Raw genomic sequence first — 24,559 nt, 5'->3', positions numbered from 1 at the left:
GTGTGTGTGAGAGAGAGAGAGAGAGAGAGAGAGAGAGAGAGAGAGTGTGTGTGTGAGAGAGAGAGAGAGAGAGAGTATGTGTGTGTGTGTGTGAGAGAGAGAGAGAAAGACAGACAGACAGAGGGAGAGAGAAAAAAAGGGGGGGAGAGGGACGGAGAGCAGGAAGGCTGCCAACAGGGAGCGTATAAAGCCATTGTTTTATACCATAACACAGATTTATCTCAGAGGCAATGACTGCCCGACCTCCCTTGCTACTGCACAGTGCTTTAAAAAAAAGGCCCCTTTATAAAACACACACATACAGTATAGCACCCACACTGCAGCAGCAAGCTCATGATGAGGTGCAGGGCCACTGACAACTTTGGCCACGGCCCCGGACAGAGTCATCTGAAAGCCCCCACACCCCCCCCCTCAACACATGTGGGTCAAAGATGTCCAACATGTCCTTCAACGCATACTTTTGCTTACTGTAAATGCAAAAAAAATGATTTTTTTTTTTTTTTGACTTGGCTTTCATGCATTCACTTTTTAAAATAATGTTTTGAAATGTCATGTTTTTCACAGTTACAGTAAGCAAAAGCATCTATTAGCACTGAAGGACAGTGTCATGTTGGACGTCTTTGACACATATACAACATCATGAGGATCCAATGCTAGGCCCCCATTCTCCCTGGGCTCGAGACGACTGACCCTGTTTGTCACCCCCTTGCATGTAGGCAGGGCCACTGACAGCTTTGGTCACTCCCGGACAAAGTAATCAGAAAGCCCCCCCCCTTTCAATACACACAACATCATGAGGATCCAATTCTAGGCCCTCATTCTCCCTGGGCTGGAGACAGCACTGACCCCAGTTGCCCCCCCTTGTATGTAGGCTTTCCTGATGAGGTCCCTGATAGAAAGTTGTCGCTGGCCTGTGGTCGAGGTGGGGTGGGGTAGGGTCGGGGGTTGGGCTGTTAGTGGTCAGGTGGTGAAGAGTTAGAGAAAAGAAAAAAAACACAACACAACAGACATATTTAGGATGAAGGATGTGTCGTGTGTGATGGATGCGTTTAATGTGTTCTCCTGAAAGTTCAATTTAGTGGAAACAAATGGCCATCACCCTGGAAGCAAACACTACTGTCTGCATGACTTCAGACGAGAGGGTAGGCACGACGCCATGTATGTGTTGGCTCAGACCCCTCGTGTGTGTGTGTGTGTGTGTGACTGTGTGTGTGTTTGTGTGAGTGTGAGTGTGTTTTTTTTAGTCTTTGTCTGCTATGATTGAAATTGTTGCTCCACGGAGCATCCACCCACCTCCCGCCTCCAGCCTATTGTCGATACCGATGTGTGCTTTCCGCTGTGTAAACAAATGTGTGTAACGATATATACACATACATGTACATGCGCACGCACACACACACACACACACACACACACACACACACACACACACACACACACACACACACACACACACACACACACACACACACACACACACACACACACACACTCAATCTCTCTCACAAACACAAACACACACAGACGCACACTCTCACTCAATCTCTCTCACACACACACATACACTGTCACTCAATCTCTCTCTCTCTCTCTCTCTCACACACACACACACACACACACACACCTACACACACAAGTATGCACACACGCACTCTCTCTCTCTCTCTCTCTCTCTCTCTCTCTCTCTTGCACACACGCACGCAGGCGCGCACACACAGCCAATTTGTGAGTTCACAAACAGTACACACAAAAACACACACACCCACACACACACACACACACACACACACACACACACACACACACACACACCCACACACACACACACACACACACACTAAGACAAAGGCCCCGTGAGCGAGCCTGGGGCAAGCTGGGGTGAGCCTGCAGAATCTGGGCTCACAGGAGCCGCTGCTCAGCCCGCCGGCTTCCTTATGCACTGCGGAGCCTTCCGAAAAGTTAATCAAGCGAACAAGTTTGCGTATATGTTTGCCTGACAGAATGGCTGTGTTTGCACATACATACAGTATACTTTTGCACATGAGGTGCAGCGTGCCTGAGCACGAACTGAATTTAGATTCAGTTGATGTAAATCTTACATAAAGTTTGTGTCGGATGGAGAGATCGAGAGTGTATGTTTACACGTATGTGTGCAACGGTGCATGCATAAGCTTCTGCATCATCTACATATCTGAATCCAGTGTGCTGACAGTACAATATAGTACTTCATGTACTTTATGTTTACAAACGTGTGTCTGTGTGTATGTGTGTGAGTTGGCACATGTGTATGTGCTTTGGCATGCGTGTGTGCCTGCATGTTTGTGTGAAGGTGTGCATACATGAGCACACATTTGTGAGTTGGCAAGTGTCTTTGCCTGTGTGTGTACGTGTGTTTGTTCATGTGTACTTGCACGCAAGGGTGTGTGTGTGTGTGTGTGAGTGCGTGCATGCCTGCGCATGTGTGTGAGTTGGCAAGCATGTGTGCATGTGTGCCTGTGTGTGTATGTGTGATCATGTTTGTGTGTGTGTGTGCGTGAGCGCACATTTGTGAGTTGGCACGTGTCTTTGCCTGTGTGTGTGTGTGTGTGTGTGTGTGTGTGTGTGTGTGCGCGTGTGCGCGCGCGTGCGTGCGTGTGAGTTTGTGTGCGTGCGTGCGTATATTTGTGTCAAAGGGCCCTATTGGTAAGTCTATTACACCCCGCACGCTTTTGTGTTTGTTCAACACAATGCAGTCTGGAAAATGATAGGCTGTTCAGTGTGTAATTTGCTTTTCATCAACTGGCAGAAAGGCAGTGAAGTGGTACCTCATTTGTCCATTATCCAGCGTGCAGTAGCCTGCAGGCCTTGATTCAAAGGCAAATCGAAGGAGGCGAGAGTGGGTTGAGGACACCACACAGTGACAGCAGCACCACACAGACTGAGGAGGGAGGACGGTATATAGGGCCATAAGACTGAGGAGCTGTTGTGTTGCTGCAGTCAGATGGCAGTTTCCCTCTCCGGTTGGTCGCCAAAATACAGGGCCAAAACAACATTATTGTAACCCCCCCCACACACACACACGCACACACACACCAAAACTCTTTCCGATTATGCCAATAAGGCACCCGAAAAAGGCGGACTGTGCTTACTTACTTACTGTACAGTTGGGCCCACCAGACTTGAATGGAAAAATGGGTTCCCCCTAATGGAGAAAGGGCCCTTTCAGATGGAGCGGGAGGACCTCCAGGGAGAGAGACACACAGAGTTCCTTACAGTACGCCAACGGTCCTCTCATTCCTCTTCCAGTCTGGGTCGCAGCCAGGAGGAAATTCGGGGGGAGAGGGGAGAGGGGAAAGGAGTCAGTTGGGGTGCAGTGAGAGGAGGCCGAGGGGGGTGGGGGTGGGAGTTGTTTTAGGGGTGGTGGTGGTGGGAGCAGTGAATGGCGGGTTTGTTTGAGCGCTCTGTTGATCAGGGGAAATTCGGGACGCAGTGTAAAGCGAGCCCTGGATTTGCAGTGGGTGTTGGTTCTGCCTAGCTGCCGTTATGAGGCCCAATGGGAGCGATGGATAAATAGCATATATATATGCAACGGTATTACAATACACAAGCCCCTTGTGTAAGCGATAATGAAATGCTTGCTAGCCCTCGCGTTGCTTGTCAGGAACCAATTACGCCCCGCTGTTAGGCACATTTGCTGCTTACCTCGTGGCTAGTTGGCACTGTTGTTCTGAAGTGTTACTCTGGATTCGAAGTTTCTTTTTTAAAGCATGTTTTATTTCCTCACATGAAGTAGCTACAAAGTCTGGTAAAGGCCAGTTAAATTTGGATTTGCCTTGTTCATGGTCATAAAAATTAGTAGATACTTGCCCAAGTCTTTACAACTTGGGTCAATTTGAAGAAAATAGATGTGAATTAATTTCAGCAAAGACACAGCATGCATTATAAATTTGTTGTTAACAGAATGCCAATGACCAAGTCATAGTGCATTACTAAAAGCCCTGTTTTATAGCCTAGTCATAGTATTGTAGTACTGTGGTAGTTAACTTTTCAATGACTTTTACAGGCTCAATGTGCCACTGTAGGTACTGCGTGCATTACAGCCTGATCTCCAAAAATTCCGTGCTCCTGGACACGGATGTTAAGGACACGAAATCCGTGTCCAGGAGCACGGATTTTGCCAAAATTCTGTGCTCCTGGACACGGAATTGTTTTCCGTGCTCCTAGACACGGAATTGTTTTCCGTGATGGGCACACGGAAGTGCTTTCTATAGGCTATTACCACAGCACTGTGTTAACTCTATCATTAGAAAATACATACCAAATGCTATTCCTAAACAAAATAATGCTAGCAATTTAAGTTGTGCCCTGACCAAAACATTCCCTAACCTTAACCTGTCATTAAAGACATATTTTTGAGAAATACCTTTTCCTGTTGGTTGCTAGGCTATCAAACTCATACAATGAATGAAAGAAAACTAGCTGTGCCCAGACCAACAATCCCTAACCCTAAACTGTCAGTAAGAAAGGTTTTTTTTTAGACAAAATATTTGAAATTAGAAAAATCCTGAGAAAACACAAGACTGTGTAAATAGCCTATAGAAAGCACTTCAAACAATTCTGGTCCAGGAGCACGGAAAACAATTCCGTGTCCAGGAGCACGGAATTTGGGCAAAATCCGTGCTCCTGGACACGGATTTTGTGTCCTTAACATACGTGTCCAGGAGCACGGAATTTTTGGAGATCATGTTGTGCATTAAGAGCTAAAATTGTTCAACAGGCCACTTTTGACCTTGACCTTTTGAGTCTCTCATCAATTGGGCCTACGTTTAGTTTGTCTTTGTAAACCACCTTACCTTAGGCCTATCTCAAAACAGGACATACAATGAAAACATTTTTTGTGTTCTAATGACAGAGTGACTCTCACCTTGATGCTTATGGGAATTTTTTTTAATTATATGCATTATAGTGTTCACTGTATAAAAAACGTTGCGTAATTGCAATCTCGATGGGGTTACTGTGGCATGCAAAAAAAAGAGAGTGATCTGGAAAAAGTTAGAGGCAGTTCATGTTGCTGTGGTGAAAGGACAACCTCAGCTCCTCGGGGGGAGTTGAAGAGAGACAGAAGACCTTTTCTCGTTCCTCTCGTTTCGTCCCTGCTTTCCCTCTTCTCCCCTAAAAGCAGTCCGTCTCCGTCGCGGCGTGCCTTTGGATAATGAATATGGTGTCTCCAACGACGCGGCTATTGATTTTCTCCTGGTTAATCTTTCCTCTTTATGAAGCCGATAAAATGAGACATAGAGGACTTCGGCAAAAGGATGCGGAATACATCGAAAAAGTAAGAGCCCCACACTGCACACAGGGAATCTCATATAGGTGTTCTTCTAGGACCGCACTCAAGGGCGGCAGTATCGATCCGCTCTTTCCAATTCCTGGAAAGGTTGTTATGAAGCCCAACTTGTAATGCATTGCTTCAGAAATAAATGGTTGTAGGTAAAAAAAAAAAATCTGTATTTTTTTTTTACTCGCCCCAGTGTGCATCTGTGGGAAATGCGCTTGTTTTAGAATGACATTTACTTTACCCCCCAAAGAAGTTTCAAATGAGCCGTTTCCCTTGTTTACACTTGTTGCAGACGGCAATATTTTGTTGCGATATAGTAGTGTGACGTTTTGATGCATGGTGAGAATTCTTCTTGTCATCCGTATGAGAGTCCCCCCTCTCTCCTTCGCCTTCACATCAATTCAGCAGGGGAAAGCCAAGCATCGAATGAAAAACTAACCTTTTTATCTCCATAGTAACACCTACGATTGGTTTGAAGCGTTAGACAGCAGGGCATCTCATGAGTAGGGGAGACCGGGGTTGGTTGTCACACTTTTTACTTAAATCCAATTCCTGCTACATTGGTATATGGTAAGGACGCCCTTTCTGTCCATAGTTATTGACTGATGTCTCAGGTCCATTTGGATAGTCGTAGATCCAGAAGACTCCTTTCTCTAAGATATAGATTGTCAAAGGCACCTTGCACAGATGTGACAACCAACCCCATTGCGGGGTAGGTTGTCACACCCCATGGGGTTGGTTGTCCCTGTGTTATTGTAATGGGGAAAATGGAAAAATAGAGACATATTTTAAATTATATTTTTTTCATTATTTTCAATGAAATATGAAACTAAACCACACTAAACTAATCTCATGTGTATAAAATCATCAATTACATTTAAAAGAAACATTAGTTTATTTCATTTTCACTTCATTTCATTAAATTCATTACAATGTCACTGAAATTCATTAAAAATCATTAATCCATAAATGTTATCCATAAGTTCATAAATGTTAAACACAAAGCCAACCAATCCTGAATCATGCAAACATACAGTGCACAGGACAAACTATAGCCCAATGAAAGTCATAACAATGCCAGTACTAACAACTTTGCAATGTAATTCATGTGACAACCAACCCCGAAAAAATTGTGACAACCTACCCCAACTGACATTTTGAGCTATTTTGGAGGCTAGTGTCCACATGCATTACTCTAGCTCCGAAAGAAACTAACCAATTTGTAGCTTTAACTTTACACTTTCAAATGGCAATATTTATTGTGACATCAACTTATAGTGTTATGACTTATAAGAAAAACAATGGAGTTCTCAAAAGTTGGTTTTGCATGTGAAAAACACTTAAAGTTGTCTTACTTCAAAGTGATGCTGTTTTCACCTCCACTATCAACGTAGGTGACCTTAAACCCCAATTCTGAACAGATCTGTATCAAAACTTTTGATCTACGCCCTATAGCGGCTGAGATATGATGACTGTGACAACCTACCCGTGTGACAACCAACCCCGGTCTCCCCTATTGTTTGTCATCCTAGTGCGCTGACGGGGACTCGGGCAAACAGAACTGCACCAAGCAATCAGACGAAGCCCAGTCTACTACCCACTTTAAGATGGTAACATTTTGACCTCCACCATTTTTTTTAGCTATCCGTAGTGTGACAGTAACTGCACGACACCATCTTTGTCTTCTGTTTTCTGATAGGCCTACAGCGTGTAACCTAGTGTGTGTAGAAAGATAGCTCACTGTAGATTTGCATGATGTAGTGTCTTGTGACATTGTCGTAGAGATAGCTCTTTTCATGCAGACAGACATCCAATCATTCACACTCACTGTCACAGGCATAGGCTGCAGTACACGTGTACACACACAGAGACACACACAAAAACACACATCCGCTTGTGCTGGAAGAGAGGCCATTCCAGGAATGTAAGCGAAAGCTCGGACCCAGCTGCTTGGCTTGTGGACTGCACTTCTTGAAAGGTCCAGCTCTTTCCTTCGCCTCCATTCTATTACTGCGCTGCCTTGTACCCAAGTCCCTAAGTGCTCACAGGACACAGATTTAATAATACATTTTCTCCTGGTTCACTCTGCTTCAGTCTCCTCATCTCTTTGATGCTCTCTCTCTCTCTCTCTCTCTCTCTCTCTCTCTCTCTCTCTCTCTCTCTCTCTCTCTCTCTCTCTCCCTCTCCCTCTCTCTCTCTCTCTCTCTCTCTCCTTACCTGGCCATACACTCTGGCTTGGAGGACATACAACAGAAGGCCTATAGGCAGGGCTGCCAGGGACAAAGTCGTGTTAAGGGCCCCCTCACCAAACACATACAATGTAATGAAGACCCAATTCTGGGCCCTCACTCGCCCTGGGCACAGGACAAGTGACCCCTTTGTCACCCTTTGCCCCCTCTGTCGGCATCCCTGCCTATAGGAAAGGGGCTTTCGCTTTGCTTCTCTGAATGGATCCTGCGTTCTGTCCTTGTAATGGCACGATGCGGAGAAATCAAATAGGGCCTTTTTGGTTTCTCTGGCCAAAAAGCTCTCATCTCCTCTAGACCAGGGTGAAATGAGGCTTGCAGTACCTCATCCATTTTAAATGCAATCTATCATCTATTTTGAATGTGAAAGGAGGATGCGATTGATCATTTGACTACTACTGCAACATCACAAGCGAGCACTCAGCCAGAGCTGCTGACTGTCTATGCCGGGGTCTGTCCGTACTTTGTGGGATGTTGGTGTTTTTTATTATTTTTACTTTGTTTTTCATTTAGTCTGAAATGCATATAGCTCGAGGGTAATGAAGCAACCAAAATAAATGTTTCTGTTTTGCAGACCCAACAAGAAACTTTTTCGAAAGGTTGCTTCCCATCACTCTCCCCCCGCTATCACATACGATTAATTAGGTGGTGAGGAGCGAACGAGGCGAGAGTGACGCAGCCCTGTTGGAAATGAATGGTATTACCCGAGCAAACCCTGTGCTGTAATAATGGATCACCGCAATTCCCCTTCATTTTCTCACGAAAGCCAGAACTTAAGTAATCACAAGTCCAGATAAAATGGTTGGCCAGTCACAAGGAGAATAACAATTTCTCGCAGATTCTTCAGAAAATGTGCACCATCTCAGCAAAGCAGCAGCAGCCGTAGCAGCAGAGCCACATCTCCGACTCACTTCCTGTGATTCATGATTCTCTCACATGAATATCAAATTGCCCTTCACTTTTTCTTTAAAAAGAAGAGAGAGAAAGAGAGAGAGAGAGACAGAGAGAGAGAGAGAGAGAGAAGGAGACAGAGAGAACTATCTGAAGAGCCCACACCACCTCCTCTGTGTAATCAATTAATCTAGTATTCTCAGTGACGCGTGGAACGGGTAATTACTTTACAACAGAGCTCAATTTTTCATCCCCCTTTCCCCCTGGTAGCAGTTAGGCCCGGGGCCGTTTCACAAGCCAGAGGAGTCCATAAATGTGCAAACCCTTTTGTGTTATGGGCATTTTCATGCCTCATTTTCAGACACCCTCATGCATGCGCCGTCAACAAATGGGACTGTGTGTGTGTGTGTGTGTGTGTGCGTGTGTGTGTGTGCGCGCGCATAGGTGTGTGTGTGTGTGTGTGTGTGTGTGCGCGCACATGTGTGTGTGTGTGTGTGTGTGTGTGCGCGCACATACGTGTGTGTGTGTGTGTGTGTGTGTGTGTGTTCAGGGCCACTGACAGCTTTGGCTGGGCCCAGGACAAACTCCCCTGAAAGGGCCCCCCACCCAATACATTCAATGTAATGAGGATCCAATTTTGGCCCCCATTTCCCTGGGCCCGGGACAACTGACCCCTTGGTCCCCCCTTGTCAGCTTCCCTGTGTGCCTGCATGTGTGTGTTTTTGTGTGTGTGTGTGTGTGTGTATGTGTATGTCTCAGTATGTGTATGTCTCTGTATGTTTGCATATACGTGTACATGTGTATATACAGTATGTGTGTTTTGAAATGGGGTTGGGGTGGTGGGGGGCCAGGATGCGGCCTGTTTCGACACAAGCCTACTGTTGTGGCTGCTGAATGAACATCAATACTCGCCACTTTTATGGTCCACGCAGCCTTGATACTGGACCCATCTATCGCCTCTTTAAGGACCTCAACTGCTCTCGTCTGTCTGGCCTGCAGGCAAACTAATGAGGACTGTATTAGTCAACTAGTGGCCACTGCTGTGTGAGCGGCCATAGAGTCCAGACAGCCCCAGCCTTTGCTAAATGGCCACGGCAGACACTCTGTTACCACAAGCGCTCATTTCAAGCCTCTGCAAATGAAATTCCAGGCAGTGAATAAAAGCGGCGCGTGGTATTCATATCGATGTGTCTGGGCACCTACTCCCTCCTCCTCCACCTCCTACCTCATCCACCTCCACCTCCTCCTCTCTCTGCCTCTCCTCCTCCTCTGAGTGTCGCCCTTTTGGCTAGGATGTGAGCACAGCATGGTGTGAATAACTGGCAGGTTTTTTACTGTACAAACGTCGAGAGACGTTTCTTGGAGGACTTTCAAAAATAGTCCCCCTCCCCACACACACACACACGCGCGCGCGCCCCGCTTCCTTCCACACACACATGCTGTGTGAATAGGTGTTGGGTCGCAGAGGTTCCACCAATTTCTAATCCCCCGTGATCAGGTGGGAGCCTAATTTGCGTGGGCATATTGAAAAGTCATCCCAATGACTCATCATTTTTTCCTGCCTTCCTTCAGCCATTCAAGTTACAGTAAATGTGTCTCCGAGCTCTTTCTCCCTGAGCCAGACTGGCTGCTACAGTACTGCTGCTGCACAGTAAAAAAAATATATGTGGTGCTAATTCAACACTTGGAGAGTGCTCTGGCACCCAATACACACAAACTAGATGTTAAATCTACACTCTAAGGGTATTTTTTCTTACTGTGTATGCTTGCCAAGTCGCTCTTGATACATTCTCCATGTACTGGGCTTCGGGGAGCTAGATGAGGTAATAATGCCCCTAACCAGGGCCAATGACAGCTTTGGCTGGGCCCAGGACAAAAACATCCGAAAGGGCCACAAACCCAATCAATATAATGTCATGAGGATCCAATCATGGCCCCCCTTTCTTTCTGGGCCTGGGACAAGTGACCCCTTTGTCCCCCCACTGTCGGCTTCCCTGCTCCTAACAAATGGGAACCTCGGCAGCTCACATATCTCCAGATGTACTGAGACATCTCAGCTGTGTGGGAATGTTTTTTTTTTGTGTGTTGGCTTTTGAATGTAGTGACATGAGGCTGCCGTGTCCTTCTGCCGCAGCAATCTGAATCTTTTTCAATCTTTTGGTGAAAAAGCTAAACCAAAGTATACTTCTGTTTGAATGCTACTGTGGCTTGAAAGTGGGTGACATTGACGGCTAACAGCAGGATGCCATGATCTAGTGCAGCGTTTCCCAACCAGGGGTACGTGTACCACTAGGGGTACGCGAGCACACCTCAGGGGGTACGTGAAGAAATGTAATAATAACAAATACATGGAGTGTAGGCACTTTGGGATAGCGGAATTGATATAGAGCATGTGTGAGGGGGGTACTCTTCATATGACAACAAGGCTGTCTTTTTGATCTAGTGCAGCGTTTCCCAACCTTTTTTGTCTTGCGTACCCCCAAAGCCTTTTCATCATTATTACATTACACTTAGCTGTTGCTTTTTATCCAAAGCGACTTACAGTTATACTACAGGGTATTGGTTACAGTCCCTGGGGGCAATCAGGGGGGTTCAGGTGCTTTGCTCAAGGGCACTGAAGCTATGGACCAAGGTGGGGAGAGGTTATGGTGGGATTTGAACCTGCAACCTTCTGAATCTAAGTCCAACTCTTTAACCAGTGGATAACGGCCTCCCGCATATCATGACTACCCCTATAGTCATGCCCTATCTCTTCCTCTTTCCTCATGTGGCTGCTCCATACATTTGTAATGTTTCCAGGTACCCCCTGAAGGTTGCTGAAGTTCCTTTAGTGTAGTGATGCGTGTACCCCTGGTTGGGAACAGTGTTAATTTCGTCAACCATGACTATGACTAAAATATTTCGTCAAAGCCCTTTTTTGATTTTTGTCATTTAGACTAAGACTAAGACTAAATTGGGAAGGCAATGACTAAAATATGATTTTCGTCATTGTGACTAAGACTACGACTAAATCAAAAAAAGCTGACAAAATTAACACTGGTTGGGAATCACTGATCTGGGCCTCGTTTCACTATAACGATGGTTCTTAGCCTTACGTGTGTCGTTAACCAGTGATCCTACGAATGTTCTTAGATTTTCTACGACTGTTTCCCAAAGACATTCGTACATGAACGCGCGTGCACAGCCTCTAAGATCATTCGTAGCGTCGCTCTTAAGGATCGCTGTCCATTTACGTGGTGCTGAAGTGTCCTCGGAGTGAACTGCGCCGTCATCTGCTGCTAAACCATTTACAAAAAGTAAGGCGTGTGTAAGTGTCAAAAGTTGCTCTCCATAAAAGGTGGAATACATTTGTAGCTGTTTGCAACTATTGATAGGAGTTATTGTTGGCAAATGAAATAAAATGCACACAAACAATGAAATCATGCAAAACTCCCAACTGACTGTAATAACCATGAGCTACGCCGTTAAGACCCAGATAAAGCGCGTGCAGTTCGCTACTGCAGCTTAATAGGCCTATTTAAGAAGACAAGTAGGCCTAGTTGGAGTTCCAAATTGGGATGCGCAAAGTTACAACCTCAAGGCGTTCAAGGCTTGACAACTGTCGGGAGCACGTCTGTTATGAAAAACAATGTCCATCAACATTGACACATCCCCTCGCTGCCTTTTTGTTATTGCTTAGCCTACTAGAGTCGGAATAGGGAGAGCAGAGCTTGGCACATGTGGTGAGCGGTGCGCAAAGTAGCCTACCGTGCGGCTTTCACAACTGTGAGGACATTTTTGCACGGCAGTCTGCTGTTATTAAAACAAAAAATCTACACGAATCCCCATCGCTGCCTTTTTTGTCATAGCTTACCCTTCGCCTACAACTATCATGTATTTTCTGCGTCGCCTTCCCTTACTTAGGCTACTTGAAAATGAAAGAGGGTGCAACAACTCGCTGACCATTTTTCTTTAAAAAAATATAAAACAAATAAAGTTTCATCACCACTCATCAACACTCTTGTCTCTGGTTTCCGAAGCCCCTTATTCATTTTGCCTTGTTCTTGTTCATGAAGCACCCACACAAATTATGATTTATCACAGTTTAATTATGCCCAGGTTTATCAAACACAGTCGAACTATATATTTATTAATTATATGATTATTATATGGAATTATATATTTCCAAACACATTGCTTTTATTATAGGCCTACACATCCACAATTAATGTTACCTTCATATTTTCGTTGCAGTGTCAACTGTGCTGCCATGATATTTACACTCCCGTCTTAAAACATCAACTTGAAGTGCAAGTTTCCTCTTTTCCTATGGGTGTCTCCACTGTGCCATGCCACTCGCGTCTTAAAACAGCAATCTTATGCGCAGGTTTCTTCTTTTCCCTTCATATCCTGTGGGTGTCTCCACTGTGCCATGCCGCTACGATCAATCTTAGCGCGTTAAGACTACTCTAGACCACTCGTGGATTGCTCTTAGAGTTACGTGTCAACCTGCGATGGTTCTTAGCTAAGTTGGCTTTGGGAAACGCTCCGTGAGCTCTACGATGGTGTTACGTGTGAACTTAAGTAGCACGTAGCGTTAAGTAGTACTTAAGGCCCTTTCGGAAACGAGGCCCTGGTGTGTTTGCAAGTCATAAACAAATACGAGTTAGATCATGGCTTCCATGTAGTGCACACTGGTAGGGAAATGCAGTAAGATTGTGAGCAGATGGCTTTGGCTAGCAAAAAAAAAAGTCAAATCTCCATCAGATGGACTCCATCACTCCGGTCCACACCTCCCACATCGATCTCTGTTTGGATTATGCAACTGCCTCAAAGTTACAAAAACCAGAGAGAGAGAGAGAGAGAGAGAGAGAGAGAGAGAGAGAGAGAGGGAGAGGCAGAGAGAGTGAGAGATCCAAAGTTTCATCTGTAGATCCTGCTGCTAGAACTACAGCTGGTGTTTGAGATGGGGTCCAGTGGCATCACTCTGTGCGGTACAGTGCAGTGGGGGACGATCTGTCTTCTCGTTTCTTCTCTTCTCTTCTCTTCTCAACTGTGACACATGACGGTTTCTCTCTTAAGCATTTAATCAGAGGGAGCCATCCATCTGACTCTGGCAAAAAGACAACCGATGGATGCACAGATGGGCTTTTTTCGGGTCTTTTCCCCTCTCTCCCAACACCGGCTGTGGATGGCACCTTGCCACCATAACCACCACCAGGGAAGCTGGGAAGGGGGGGGGGGGGGGGCAAAGGGGTCAGCTGTCCCGGGCCCAGGGACATGGGGGGGCCCATGATTGTTTAGTTTGTGTGTTTTAGTTTAGTTTGTGTGTGTGTGTTTGTGTGTGTGTGTACTCGTTATTTACTCTTTATTAAAAAAACTAACCCCTCTCTGCAACTGCACTTGTTGTTCTGTACCTCTCCTGTGCACTTTGTATTTGCTTGTGATGTTGATTATGTCCTCTTTTGAAAGTCGCTTTGGTTATAAAGTGTCTGCCAAATGCAATGTAATGTAATGTAAATAATGTAATGATTGCGTCCTCATTACATTGAATGTATCGGGTGGGGGGGCCTTTCAGATGACTTTTGTCCTGGGCCTAGGCAAAACTGTCAGCGACCCTGACCACCACCACCACTGCCGCCACCACAGCCGCTGTGTCGTTCCCGCTGGAGCGGACTGTCTTTGTGTTTGAGTCGGCGGCTGGCTGCTGCAATGCACAAGTCAACATCTGTCTAAACAGCGACTGGCGCGAGATAATGACTTACTGGCTGTGGCCTCCGCCACTGGGCCCGGCGCAGATGAATGATTTAGCCTTCCTCCTTCCTTGCCCTCGCTCCCCTCCCTCTCTCTTTCACACAGACACACAGATACAAACAGTCTCTTCACCTCTCTCATTTCTCCTTCCTTGCTGCCTTCCATCTTTCTTACACATTCTCTCCCTCTGTGTGTCTTTGGCACAGACACACACGCATGCACACACACACACACACACACACACACACACACACACACACATACAAACTGTATATATAAACCTCTCCCATTTCTCCTTTCTGCCTCCCTTCTTCCCTGTGTTTATACTTCTGTCTTTTACTCCATTCCTCCCCGTCCCCTGTTCTTGCATTCTGCCCTCTCGCTCACTTTCCTTCCATCTTCCTTTCTCTCTTTGTCTCGTTCTCTCTTTCGGTCTCCCTTTCCTTCACTTTTTGTCTCTCTTTCACTACCATCCCATCTCTCTTGCTTTCCTTCCCTCAGTTCTTCCTCCTGCCCTGTTCTCACCCTCTCTATATCTTTCCTTCCATCTCCCTTCACTCTCCATATCTCTCTCTCTCCATCTCTCTCTCTCTCTCTCTCTCTCTCTCTCTCTCTCTCTCTCTCTCTCTCTCTCTCTCTCTCTCTCTCTCTCTCTCTCTCTCTCTCTCACCTACTTTCTCTGCTCTGTCTTTTTTCTGGTGCTCTCTGCAAGAGAGCAGATGAAATATTTGAGCCCAGTATGGTGCTTGGGTGTTTGATCAATACTGAAATGTTGCAGTGCAGCTTTCGCCAAAGGAATTTGTCCTCACATTTCATGCGTTAACACAGAAACTGCGATGGATATATTTTTCTTCTTCTTCTGTAGGTCGAAATGAAAAAAAAAAAACCTCGTATTTTCTGTAGACCTACCAAGAACCAGTGTTTGGCAAATAGTCTGCATTTTTTACAGATTTGAATACAACTTAATCTTTTAATAGTCCAAGGGAATTCATTCATTTATGGAGAAGCAATATCCAACATCATTAATCCTCATTAGGCCAGTCTAGCTGAGATCTGCATCTTTCTTTCTTACTTTTTCGTTCCTTTTTCTCTCTCGTTATGCTGCAGTATTCTGGCTGCATCCAAGGACCTGCGGGCATCCCGGGCCGAGAAGGGAATCCGGGCGCGAACGGCATTCCCGGAACCCCCGGTGTGCCAGGCCGCGACGGGGCCAAAGGCGAGAAGGGCGAGTGCGTGAGCGAAATCTTCGAGGAGCCCTGGAGGCCGAACTACAAGCAGTGCGCGTGGAACTCCCTCAACTATGGCATCGACCTGGGCAAAATAGCGGTGAGTGTCTCGAGTTAATAACATCACCTTTCAATAGAGGGGCAAATGGAAAGACCGTGTCTAAGTGTTCTCGAAGGGGCATCATCATAAAATAGAGACGACTTCTCTCGGTGGGTGGGTGTGATTGACAGGCACAGTATAGGGCCAGTTGTCTCCTAGAGAGTTGGTCTTGGAAGCTGAGGATTGCTGATTTGAATTTGCAGAATCCACAGAACAAATGGTCCACGCTATGGCAAGCTTACCTAATCTTCTTCCAGGGTTGAAATGACCTAGAGCAAAGCACCTTTCTGCACTGTAATCAAGTGGCTCTACTTTATATCTAAATTAAGTAATTACAAGTTGCTTTGGATTAGAGTATCAGGTAATTGTAAGAAGTATGACAAACTGACAGACACACACACTCAAACACACAACTGCACATATAGGCTACGGAATGCCTTATATTTTGATTTTGTGCACTTAGTCATTTGAAGTGTGGCCTGGGTATGGTAAAGCCTTAAAAGAGTAACTTCCAATCTGCTTTATCTTTCGACTTTGAGCCTAAACATATTTCTTTTTGACTACACCGTGTGACTATAGCAGCAGTGCTCATCTGTGATAAGAAATGTGGTGGGCAAGCAATAGGCAATATCACGCATATGATCCCTAAACTGTCAAAGAAATATAGGGCAACATATCTCCTCTAATCGCCCATCTCGTAAAAATCTAACAGGGTCATTTCAGGTCTTGTACCAAGCAACTTGCTCCAGTAAACCTCCCGCTGTGGATTTTATGCCCCTATTCCTCAGGGGTGTGGTGTTAAAACTCTGAGGGTGGGTGAACAATGAATCGTGGTTGAACTGGATCTGGGACTCACAATGAGATTGAAGCATTGTGCAACACAAGATGTTATACTTTCTTAATTTAAGATATTTTCGTTTGTTTATGCTTTTATTTGGATAGGACAGTTAGCGAGTGTGAGTCAGAGAGAGATGGGGGGTGGGGGGGATCAGGATATGACCTTGGTTTGGATTTAAATCTTGATCTCTAGGGTATGACACTTTATCCAACTGAGGCACGGCTCCCCCCACAAGATGCTATAAACCAGGGGTCTCAAACTTAGATTCACACCAGGCCAAAATCAAAATCTAGGATGAAGTCACGGGTCAAATTCAATATTTATTCAAAAATGGTCATATTCATAAATATTTATGCCATCATATACTTTTATGTGCTAGGATGGGCTGTTATGCTTACCTGGACCCACTCATAATTCTTGTGCCTCCAAATCATATCTTCTATACTGTATATTAATGGTGTATTTGATATTTGATATTTTATTAGGATCCCCATTAGCTGATAAGACATATCAGCTACTTTTCCTGGGGTCCACAAAGAACATTAAAACAAACAATACATCAACATACAAGACAACATATATGTAAAAGGAAGAAAATGATTAATTCTTCCATCATACATTGAACCCCAGCCGGAAAAAAAACCGACAACAACAATAATAATAATAATAATAATAATAATAATAATAATAATAATAATTAGAAAAACAGACAACAATTGATTGACTAAACAACAATAAACAAACAAAGAAGACATCACATGGTAGATGACAACACAAAATACAGTCCCAGGAAAAAGTTTGTGCACCCTTTGACATTTCTTACCTTTCTGTCAAAATTGGTCATAAAACATGGTCTGATCTTCCTGGAAATCACAAGAAGGAACAACCAGAGTCTGCTTTAACTAATTCAAACCAAACATTTACAAGTTTTCAAATTTTCATTGGCCATAAGATGTAAACATTCACAGGACAGCTAGGCATAAGTAAGTACACCCTTGCATTCAATAGGTTTTAACCCTAAATTAGTCGCAATAACCTCAACCAGATGTTTCCTTTTTTTGCAGATCAGATTAACAAAACAATCTGGATGTATCTTGTTTCCCTCTTCTTTAGAAAACTGCCTCTCGTCAGCAAGGTTTGTGGGATGTCTGGAGTGCATAGCTTTCTTGACTTCATGCCATATAATCTCAATTGTTTTTTTGTCAGGGATTTGACTGGGCCATTCTAGAATGTGTATTTCATTATTATGAAGCCATTCTAAAGTCGATTTGCTTCTAAAGTATGGGTTGTTTTCACATTTCAGCACCCATCCTCTTGTGTGCTTCAACTGTGTGACAGACTACCTCACTTTTTTCTGTAAAATATCTCAATAAACTTCTGAGTTCATTGTTCCACTGATAATAGCAAACTGAAAAGGGCCTGAGGCAGCAAGGTAGCCGCATATAATGATGCTCCCGCCACCATACTCAAAGGTGGAGATGATGTTTTGGTGAAGGTGTGGTTCTCCAGTTCTCCTCCAAACATGACATTGTGTGTTCCCCTGAACAATTCAACTTTGGTTTCAACGTTGGTCTACAGAATATTTTGCATTAATTCTATGAAGCATATAAATGCTTTTTCGCAAACCTCAAAGGTGCAGCAATATTTTTTTGGACAGAAACCCCATTCATTTTAGATTGGCAGAATGAATCCCATTTTAAGCTATTCTTGGTTACATCTCCTCTTCTGGTAGCGGGAGCATCAGTATATGCGGCTACCTTGCTGCCTCAGGCCCTTGACAGTTTGCTATTATCAGTGGAACAATGAACTCAAGTTTATTGTGATATTTTACAGAAGAAAAGTGGGGAAGTCTGTCACACAGTTGAAGCACACAAGAGTATGGGCCCTGAAATGTGACCTCAACCCATACTTTAGAAGCAAATCGACTTTAGAATGGCTTCATAACAATGAAATACACATTGTGTAATAGCCCAGTCAAAGCCCTAACAAAAAACAATTGAGATTATATGGCAAAAGTCAAGAAAGCTATGCACTCTAGACATCCCACAAACCTTGCTGATGAAAGGCAGTTCTCTTAAGAAGAGGGAGACAAGATACAAACAGATTGTTTTGTTAATCTGATCTGCAACTACAGGACAAGTCTGGTTGATGATATTGAAACTAACTGAGGGTTAAAACCTACTTAATGTAAGGGTGTACTTACTTATGCCCTGCTATCCTGTGAATGTTATAGCCTTATGACCAATAAAAAGTTGTTAACATGTAAATGTTTGGGTGGAATTAATTAAAGCAGACTCTGATTGTTCCTTCTTGAGATTTCCGGGAAGATCAGACCATGTTTTATGATCAATTTTGACAGAAATGTAAGAAATTTCAAAGGGTGTACAAACTTTTTCCTGGGACTGTAGACTGCAACAAAGGTTGACATCTGGGTAAAATTACATCATCAAAGATTAGTACAATCAACCATATATTTTATTTCATTTTATTATTATTATTTTAAAAACAAACTGTACTTTTCATTGTCTTGCATTCCAATTCATCAACTAGGCCCACAGTTATCCATAACATACTGCGTTATTTGTTTTGACTTTGACTTGACTTTGGGTTTTTGAAATATGTTCTGGAAGGGAATTATATGTATGTGTATGTGGGCCAACTGTAATACACTTTTTTAAAATGATCTCGCGGGCCAAATAAAATGGATCCGCGGGCAAAATTTGGCCCCCGGGCCTGAGTTTGACATCGCCGCTATAAACAGTCCCACAAAACGTGTTTTAACACAGACATGACACAAATTATAATTGTGCTGTAGACACAAATACCGTCAGCTACTGTGCACCTCAAGCAACTGCCTTTTTAAAAATGTATAACTGATGTCACACTACCCACTGCATCATCAGCTATTTACCTTGATTAGAATATGAACGGCAAATGGTAAAGCATCGAAAATAATCCTTGACTTATACCAGTTCCCAATGTTTCGCACCACATTCAGGCATACTTTTTGCCATGTACAATAATGGTCTCTCAACCATGCATATGCTGTACATACAGAGTCTGATTTTCATATGTTAGAAATTAAGGTTGGTGTTGCCTATTCTAATTAAGGTTAATAAACTGTGGCCTTACCTTGGCCCTACTGCACTGATTCTTCTCCCATTTGTCGTCATGGTCGTATCATACATAAAGCACAATAGCCCCAAAAAACGTTTTAAAAAATGTTAATAAAACTGTGTTCGGAGAGGTGGATAAACTTTTCCGAATTATAGGAAGTAGGTGAACTCTGTTTAGTTGCGTTGACTTGTGCGTGTGTCTACGTATGTTAAAAGTTGAATAACCTACAGTTCAGAAATACTATGCATGGTATGTAGAAACTCCCCTTATGTATCACATCTGTCTTCCACTTACATCCTTCTTACTCCATCCTTCCTCCTCCTCTTATTCCTCTTCCTCCCTCCTCCTCCGCTTAGGAGTGCACCTTCACCAAGCACCGTACAGACAGTGCCCTGCGCGTGCTCTTCAGCGGCTCCCTGCGGCTCAAGTGTAAGTCGGCGTGCTGCCAGCGCTGGTACTTCACCTTCAACGGGGCCGAGTGTGCCGGTCCGCTCCCCATCGAGTCCATCATCTACCTGGACCAGGGCAGCCCGGAGTTCAACTCCACCATCAACATACACCGCACCACCGCAGGTACGTACAATCAGTGGTGTAGTCTAGTACAGTGTTTCTCAACCTTTTTTTAGGCGAGGCACCCTTTCAGTTCATGAAAAATTTCCAGGCACCCCAAGTCGTAACATGGCATCGCATCCGATACCACAAAGGCTTAGAAAAGTAACACATTTGGAGACATCACACGACCTACGTTCAAAGTTGCAGCTGAGGCGACCTATATTTACTTTATTGTGCATAAATGGCAGATTCCATTGACTAACATTAACTTATCAATTTATACGAATATGTATTATATTACATAATTTATTTATCAGCCACGTTTCCGTGGCACCCCTGAGGGGGGCCCGCGGCACCCCAGGGTGCCCCGGCACCCCTGTTGAGAAACACTGGTCTAGTAGGACGGAGTATACCCACTTCTAAATTTTAGGGACTTCAGTATACCCACTTAAAATTGAATGATCCATTGTTTAGAATAGCATAAATATATACAGTATACCCACTTCAAAAAATGCTCGAATATACAGTATACCCACTTCAAAAAAGTAGTCTACACCGCTGCGTACAATACAAGAGTACTCATACAATATACACACAGTAAAACTTTGCAGAGGTAATTCAACACTGTTCTGAGATTGTTTGGTTCTGATCGATTTAGCGCTAATTTGTGTGACAAATTAACACTCAGAGAGTTGAATTTCACCCTGTTTGCAGCATGCAAGCTGCACCAACTTTGCAGCATTAAAGGTGCACTGTGTAAGATTGTGACCAGAATAGGTATCGCCACTATGCTTCTAGTTGAAATTGTGCTGCCTATTGCCACATTTGAGCCTTTCATGACTATATACTAAGTAATGAACTAGTATTTACTAGTGTGACCAAAGTACAGTAAGTTTTGCAGCTAAAAATGTCTATTTCCGGAAATTCAAAATGGCAGACCATGGAGAAGATCCCCTTTTCATTTATATAAAGTGCAATTTTCCCGGTCATATTGAATACTTAGAATTTGATGGTGGTGGCAAGTATTTGTTAAAAATGTAACATTTGTGAATGGGAAGGATGAATTCTGGAAAATAACTACTAAAAATATTACACGGTGCACCTTTAACTCAACACTCAAAAGAGTTGGATTCAACACAAAAAAATGGAATGGGACCATAGTTCTCAAAACAGTGTTGAATTAACACTGCAATTCTTACTGTATAGGTCAGACGTGGGCAAATTCAGGCCCGTGGGCCACATGCGCCCCCCTGAGCCATTTCATGTGGCCCCCAGAGCCTTTAAGACAACTTTTAAATCCAAATTCAAAAGGTTGCTCAACATTCTTATAAAGCTAACTAAAACAAGAGTCTTGTGAATTTAAGATTAACCAAAGACATAGGCTTAATCTAAATACATTTAATTACAATGTGCAGGAATATCTTTGCTGCCAAGCTACGTCAGCATACACTGTTTTATTATTGACACGGGCAAGTTGTCTGTGGCTTCCGGGCCTTCAGTCAATATTCTAAACCCAATGCGGCCCTCGGGCAAAAATAATTGCCCACCCCTAGTATAGGTATAGTCTCAATAACTTCTCACTCCTTCACTGCAGACGGAACAAGTATAGCATTGTTTTTTTCCCAAAAATGCACTTGATGGAACATTTTGGATTCAGACACACAGTAGGCTGTTCATGGGCCTCCCCTTACCTATTGGATATTACATCACTTTCCTCACTGAAGTGACTTTGTGATACTACTGCACTTTCTGAAGTTAAAGAGAAAACATTCTTAACTCCAAGCATTGTCCGTAGGTACTTTATAGAAGACATCAATAGATACCCTCTGCCTTCTTTGTAAGTTTCCTGGCCCAAGCTTTGTGAAACTTTCCTAACGTCAACTTAGATGCCTATCCAAGCTTCAGAAACTTGCCTGGAAGTGAACTTCTTCTGTCAGCGTATTGTAAAATAATTATTCCACATTGTTTTAATTTAGCTGTCTGAAAATTGTTTGTTAAGTAACCTGTATAGGTATGCTACAGTATGCAATGCATACTTGTATTTCATGAACAAAGCTTTGTGACAAGAGTTCAAACCTTTAGCAACTAAAACTGCTACGGCCGACTTCTGGTAGATAAAGGCACACCCTCTACTTCCTCTCCTTCATTTTCCTAAACAAAAAGAGTTGTGACAAAGTTTAACTTTCTCCACTTCAGCTTTGTGAGTTTGCATAATTATAGCGAAAGCCCCACTATGACTGACTCAGCTGAAGTTAGAGGGAGCAGAGGGACAAGATTAGAGAGAGGATGCTTTGTTTAGGTAAAAAGTGGGTAAACAAGGAGATGGTAGGATACGGCCCAGTCTGGTAGATGCACACGGGACGCCTCTTAACCCACTGCAGGGTTGATAGTATCATGCGCTCATGCATACTACAACTGTAGCCTACCTGCTGGATGGCTTCTGGGCCCATTTCCATCTCTCTAGGCTGTGTAGTGTGTTTAATAAGCCCATTTATAACATATGTTTTTAATTTGTGTAATTAATGTGGTGTCTTTTTTAACGATTATTATGCACAAGTACAGTAAAACTGACTCAGCTCTCTGATTACAAACTCCTTCCCATTGAAGCACTGTAAAATGCACTGTATGTGCACAAGGCATCGTGTACACATAATTCATCGCTGTACTCAAAATAGCCTAAATGTGTGTGTGTGTGTATCATTTTCAAATACATCCACAGCTGGGAATAGACGCGGCCCCGAGGTATTCATCACAGAAACGGTGGCGAATGTCATGACTGAGCTATAATCAGAGACAATGCAGCCACTTTTGTGTGCTTAGTGGTTAAGCTTTGGCCTACCGAGGCCTGTGCCCTGCCCAGATTAGGAACACCCGCTTGATCATTTTGTCCTCTTTGTGCTGTGGCATCCATCACTAAAACAATGGAGGTCTAAACAGATGGAGGTTCTGAACTACGTGGGGGGGGGTTATGTTTGACTAAGTGTGATTTGGGGAACCCAACAAGGGCAGTTGGGGGGGGGAGATACTGGTCAGTTGTTTAGGGCCCAGGGAGAGGGCGGCCCAAAGATTTTTTTCCTCATTACGATATATGTATTGGGAGGGGGGCCTTTCAGATAACTTGTCCCGGGTCCCGCTAAAGCTGTCAGTGAAACTGGATTTGCTATAATCTAAGCCAGGTATGTCACACTCAGGCCCAGGGGGCAAATTTGGCCAGCCGATCCATTTTACTTGGCCCGCGAGATCATTTCAAATGTGTATCACAGTTGGCCCACATACACCAATATAGACGGTATAAGATGGACTTTGAGGCAAAAATATGTGCATTTTTGAAAAAAATATTGAATTCGTCCTGCGACTTCATCCCAGATTTTGATTTTGGCCCAGTGTGAATCTGAGTTTGACACCCCTGACCTAAGATGGCCACTGTGTTCTTGTTTTCGTCCTCATTCATTATTAATGTAGTATTTGTGGTGGTGCTGATTGTGTGTGTTCCCTATCTCTATTCTCTTTCTCTGAACAGTGGAGGGACTGTGCGAGGGGGTCCGCTCCGGACTGGTGGACGTTGCCATATGGGTGGGCACCTGTGGTGACTATCCCCGCGGCGACGCCTCCACAGGATGGAACTCTGTCTCCAGAGTGATCATCGAGGAGATGCCCAAGTGAGCCACTGACCGACCCCAAGGCATTTCCAGGGCAACAGACCAAACATCATGAGCGCCGGGCGACTTGATGGAACACTAGTCATTGCTTAATCCAGGAGGGACCGTTGGTCAGTTATTAAACATGTTGATGACAGAGTAACAAGGCTGTTATGACAACTGTGTCATATTTAATTACGCCCATAATTTTGTCAGATGTACTTTTAACGTGTGATGTGGCTTTATCCACTGCCAGACAGTAGAACAGTCTATTTGTTATTATGACGCATTCTGGAAAGTTTGTAGTACACAACTGGGCTATGTTACCATTTCTTGACTTTTATATGCCTCTTTTAATAAAATAATTTGTATAAAAGGAGGGTTTCTGTGTTAACAGGCTGGGTTACTGGGCTGTGACATCTGGTTTTCCTTAGAGTGTCGGATAATTAGACTTCGAGGTGCCTTTGAGGGTGTCGCCTTTTCTGCAAAACAATGCCGTTTAGACATTGTGATATCCACCCGAGCAAGACTGATCCCAGTTGTACGAGGGCTTTCGATTTAAGTGGAGGATCTGTTTATCTTGGGGTTTTTTTCTGCTTCGGCTTGAGAAAGTCTCTAAGCTGATTCTTGTTCCATTTCGTTTAATATTCATGATTAAAATGGCTCGTAACAGTTCAAAGATTGGGAAGTACACATTTCAGAAAATATTGGCCAATTTTTTGTGACAGAGGTGTCATTTTAAAATACGTATATTGTATGCACATATCCTCATAATACATTTCTTACAAGTGCCCTGGGGGTGAAAACTAATCTACAAAGTTTCACTTGACAGATAGTAGAGTAAAAATGGTGTGGTATCATAATAAGTCTTATTTAATACAGCACATGTCACTTCACAATC

The 24,559-nt window shown here is 43.9% G+C and overlaps 1 protein-coding gene across 2 annotated transcripts; it reads left to right on the top strand.

Annotated features, from left to right (window-relative positions):
• The first annotated feature begins 4,952 nt into the window (after positions 1 to 4,952).
• On the top strand, positions 4,953 to 24,038 carry cthrc1b (collagen triple helix repeat containing 1b). Of its 2 annotated transcripts, XM_063199006.1 has the most exons (5): positions 4,953 to 5,314; positions 6,850 to 6,927; positions 15,295 to 15,513; positions 19,825 to 20,041; positions 23,541 to 24,038. In XM_063199006.1, exons 1-5 carry the CDS (start codon positions 5,192 to 5,194, stop codon positions 23,681 to 23,683), a joined length of 780 nt encoding a protein of 259 aa, XP_063055076.1. In that variant the 5' UTR covers positions 4,953 to 5,191; the 3' UTR covers positions 23,684 to 24,038. The 2 variants fall into 2 exon arrangements, with proteins under 2 accessions (XP_063055076.1, XP_063055077.1); XM_063199007.1 differs by lacking the exon at positions 6,850 to 6,927.
• The last annotated feature ends 521 nt before the right edge of the window (positions 24,039 to 24,559 follow it).

The sequence above is a fragment of the Engraulis encrasicolus genome, chromosome 5 (assembly GCF_034702125.1).
Source record: "Engraulis encrasicolus isolate BLACKSEA-1 chromosome 5, IST_EnEncr_1.0, whole genome shotgun sequence".
In the NCBI taxonomy this organism is placed as follows: Eukaryota; Metazoa; Chordata; class Actinopteri; order Clupeiformes; family Engraulidae; genus Engraulis; species Engraulis encrasicolus.
The sequence above is the reverse complement of the archived record's forward strand: the minus strand, read 5'-3'. Positions and strand labels throughout refer to the sequence as shown.

Excerpts from the sequence above, each read along its gene's own strand:
- cthrc1b (XM_063199006.1), top strand. The coding sequence starts at position 5,192 with ATGAATATGGTGTCTCCAACGACGCGGCTATTGATTTTCTCCTGGTTA. Across the intron at positions 5,315-6,849 it reads ATGCGGAATACATCGAAAAA|TGCGCTGACGGGGACTCGGG; the intron begins GTAAGAGCCCCA and ends TTGTCATCCTAG. Across the intron at positions 15,514-19,824 it reads TCGACCTGGGCAAAATAGCG|GAGTGCACCTTCACCAAGCA; the intron begins GTGAGTGTCTCG and ends TCCTCCGCTTAG.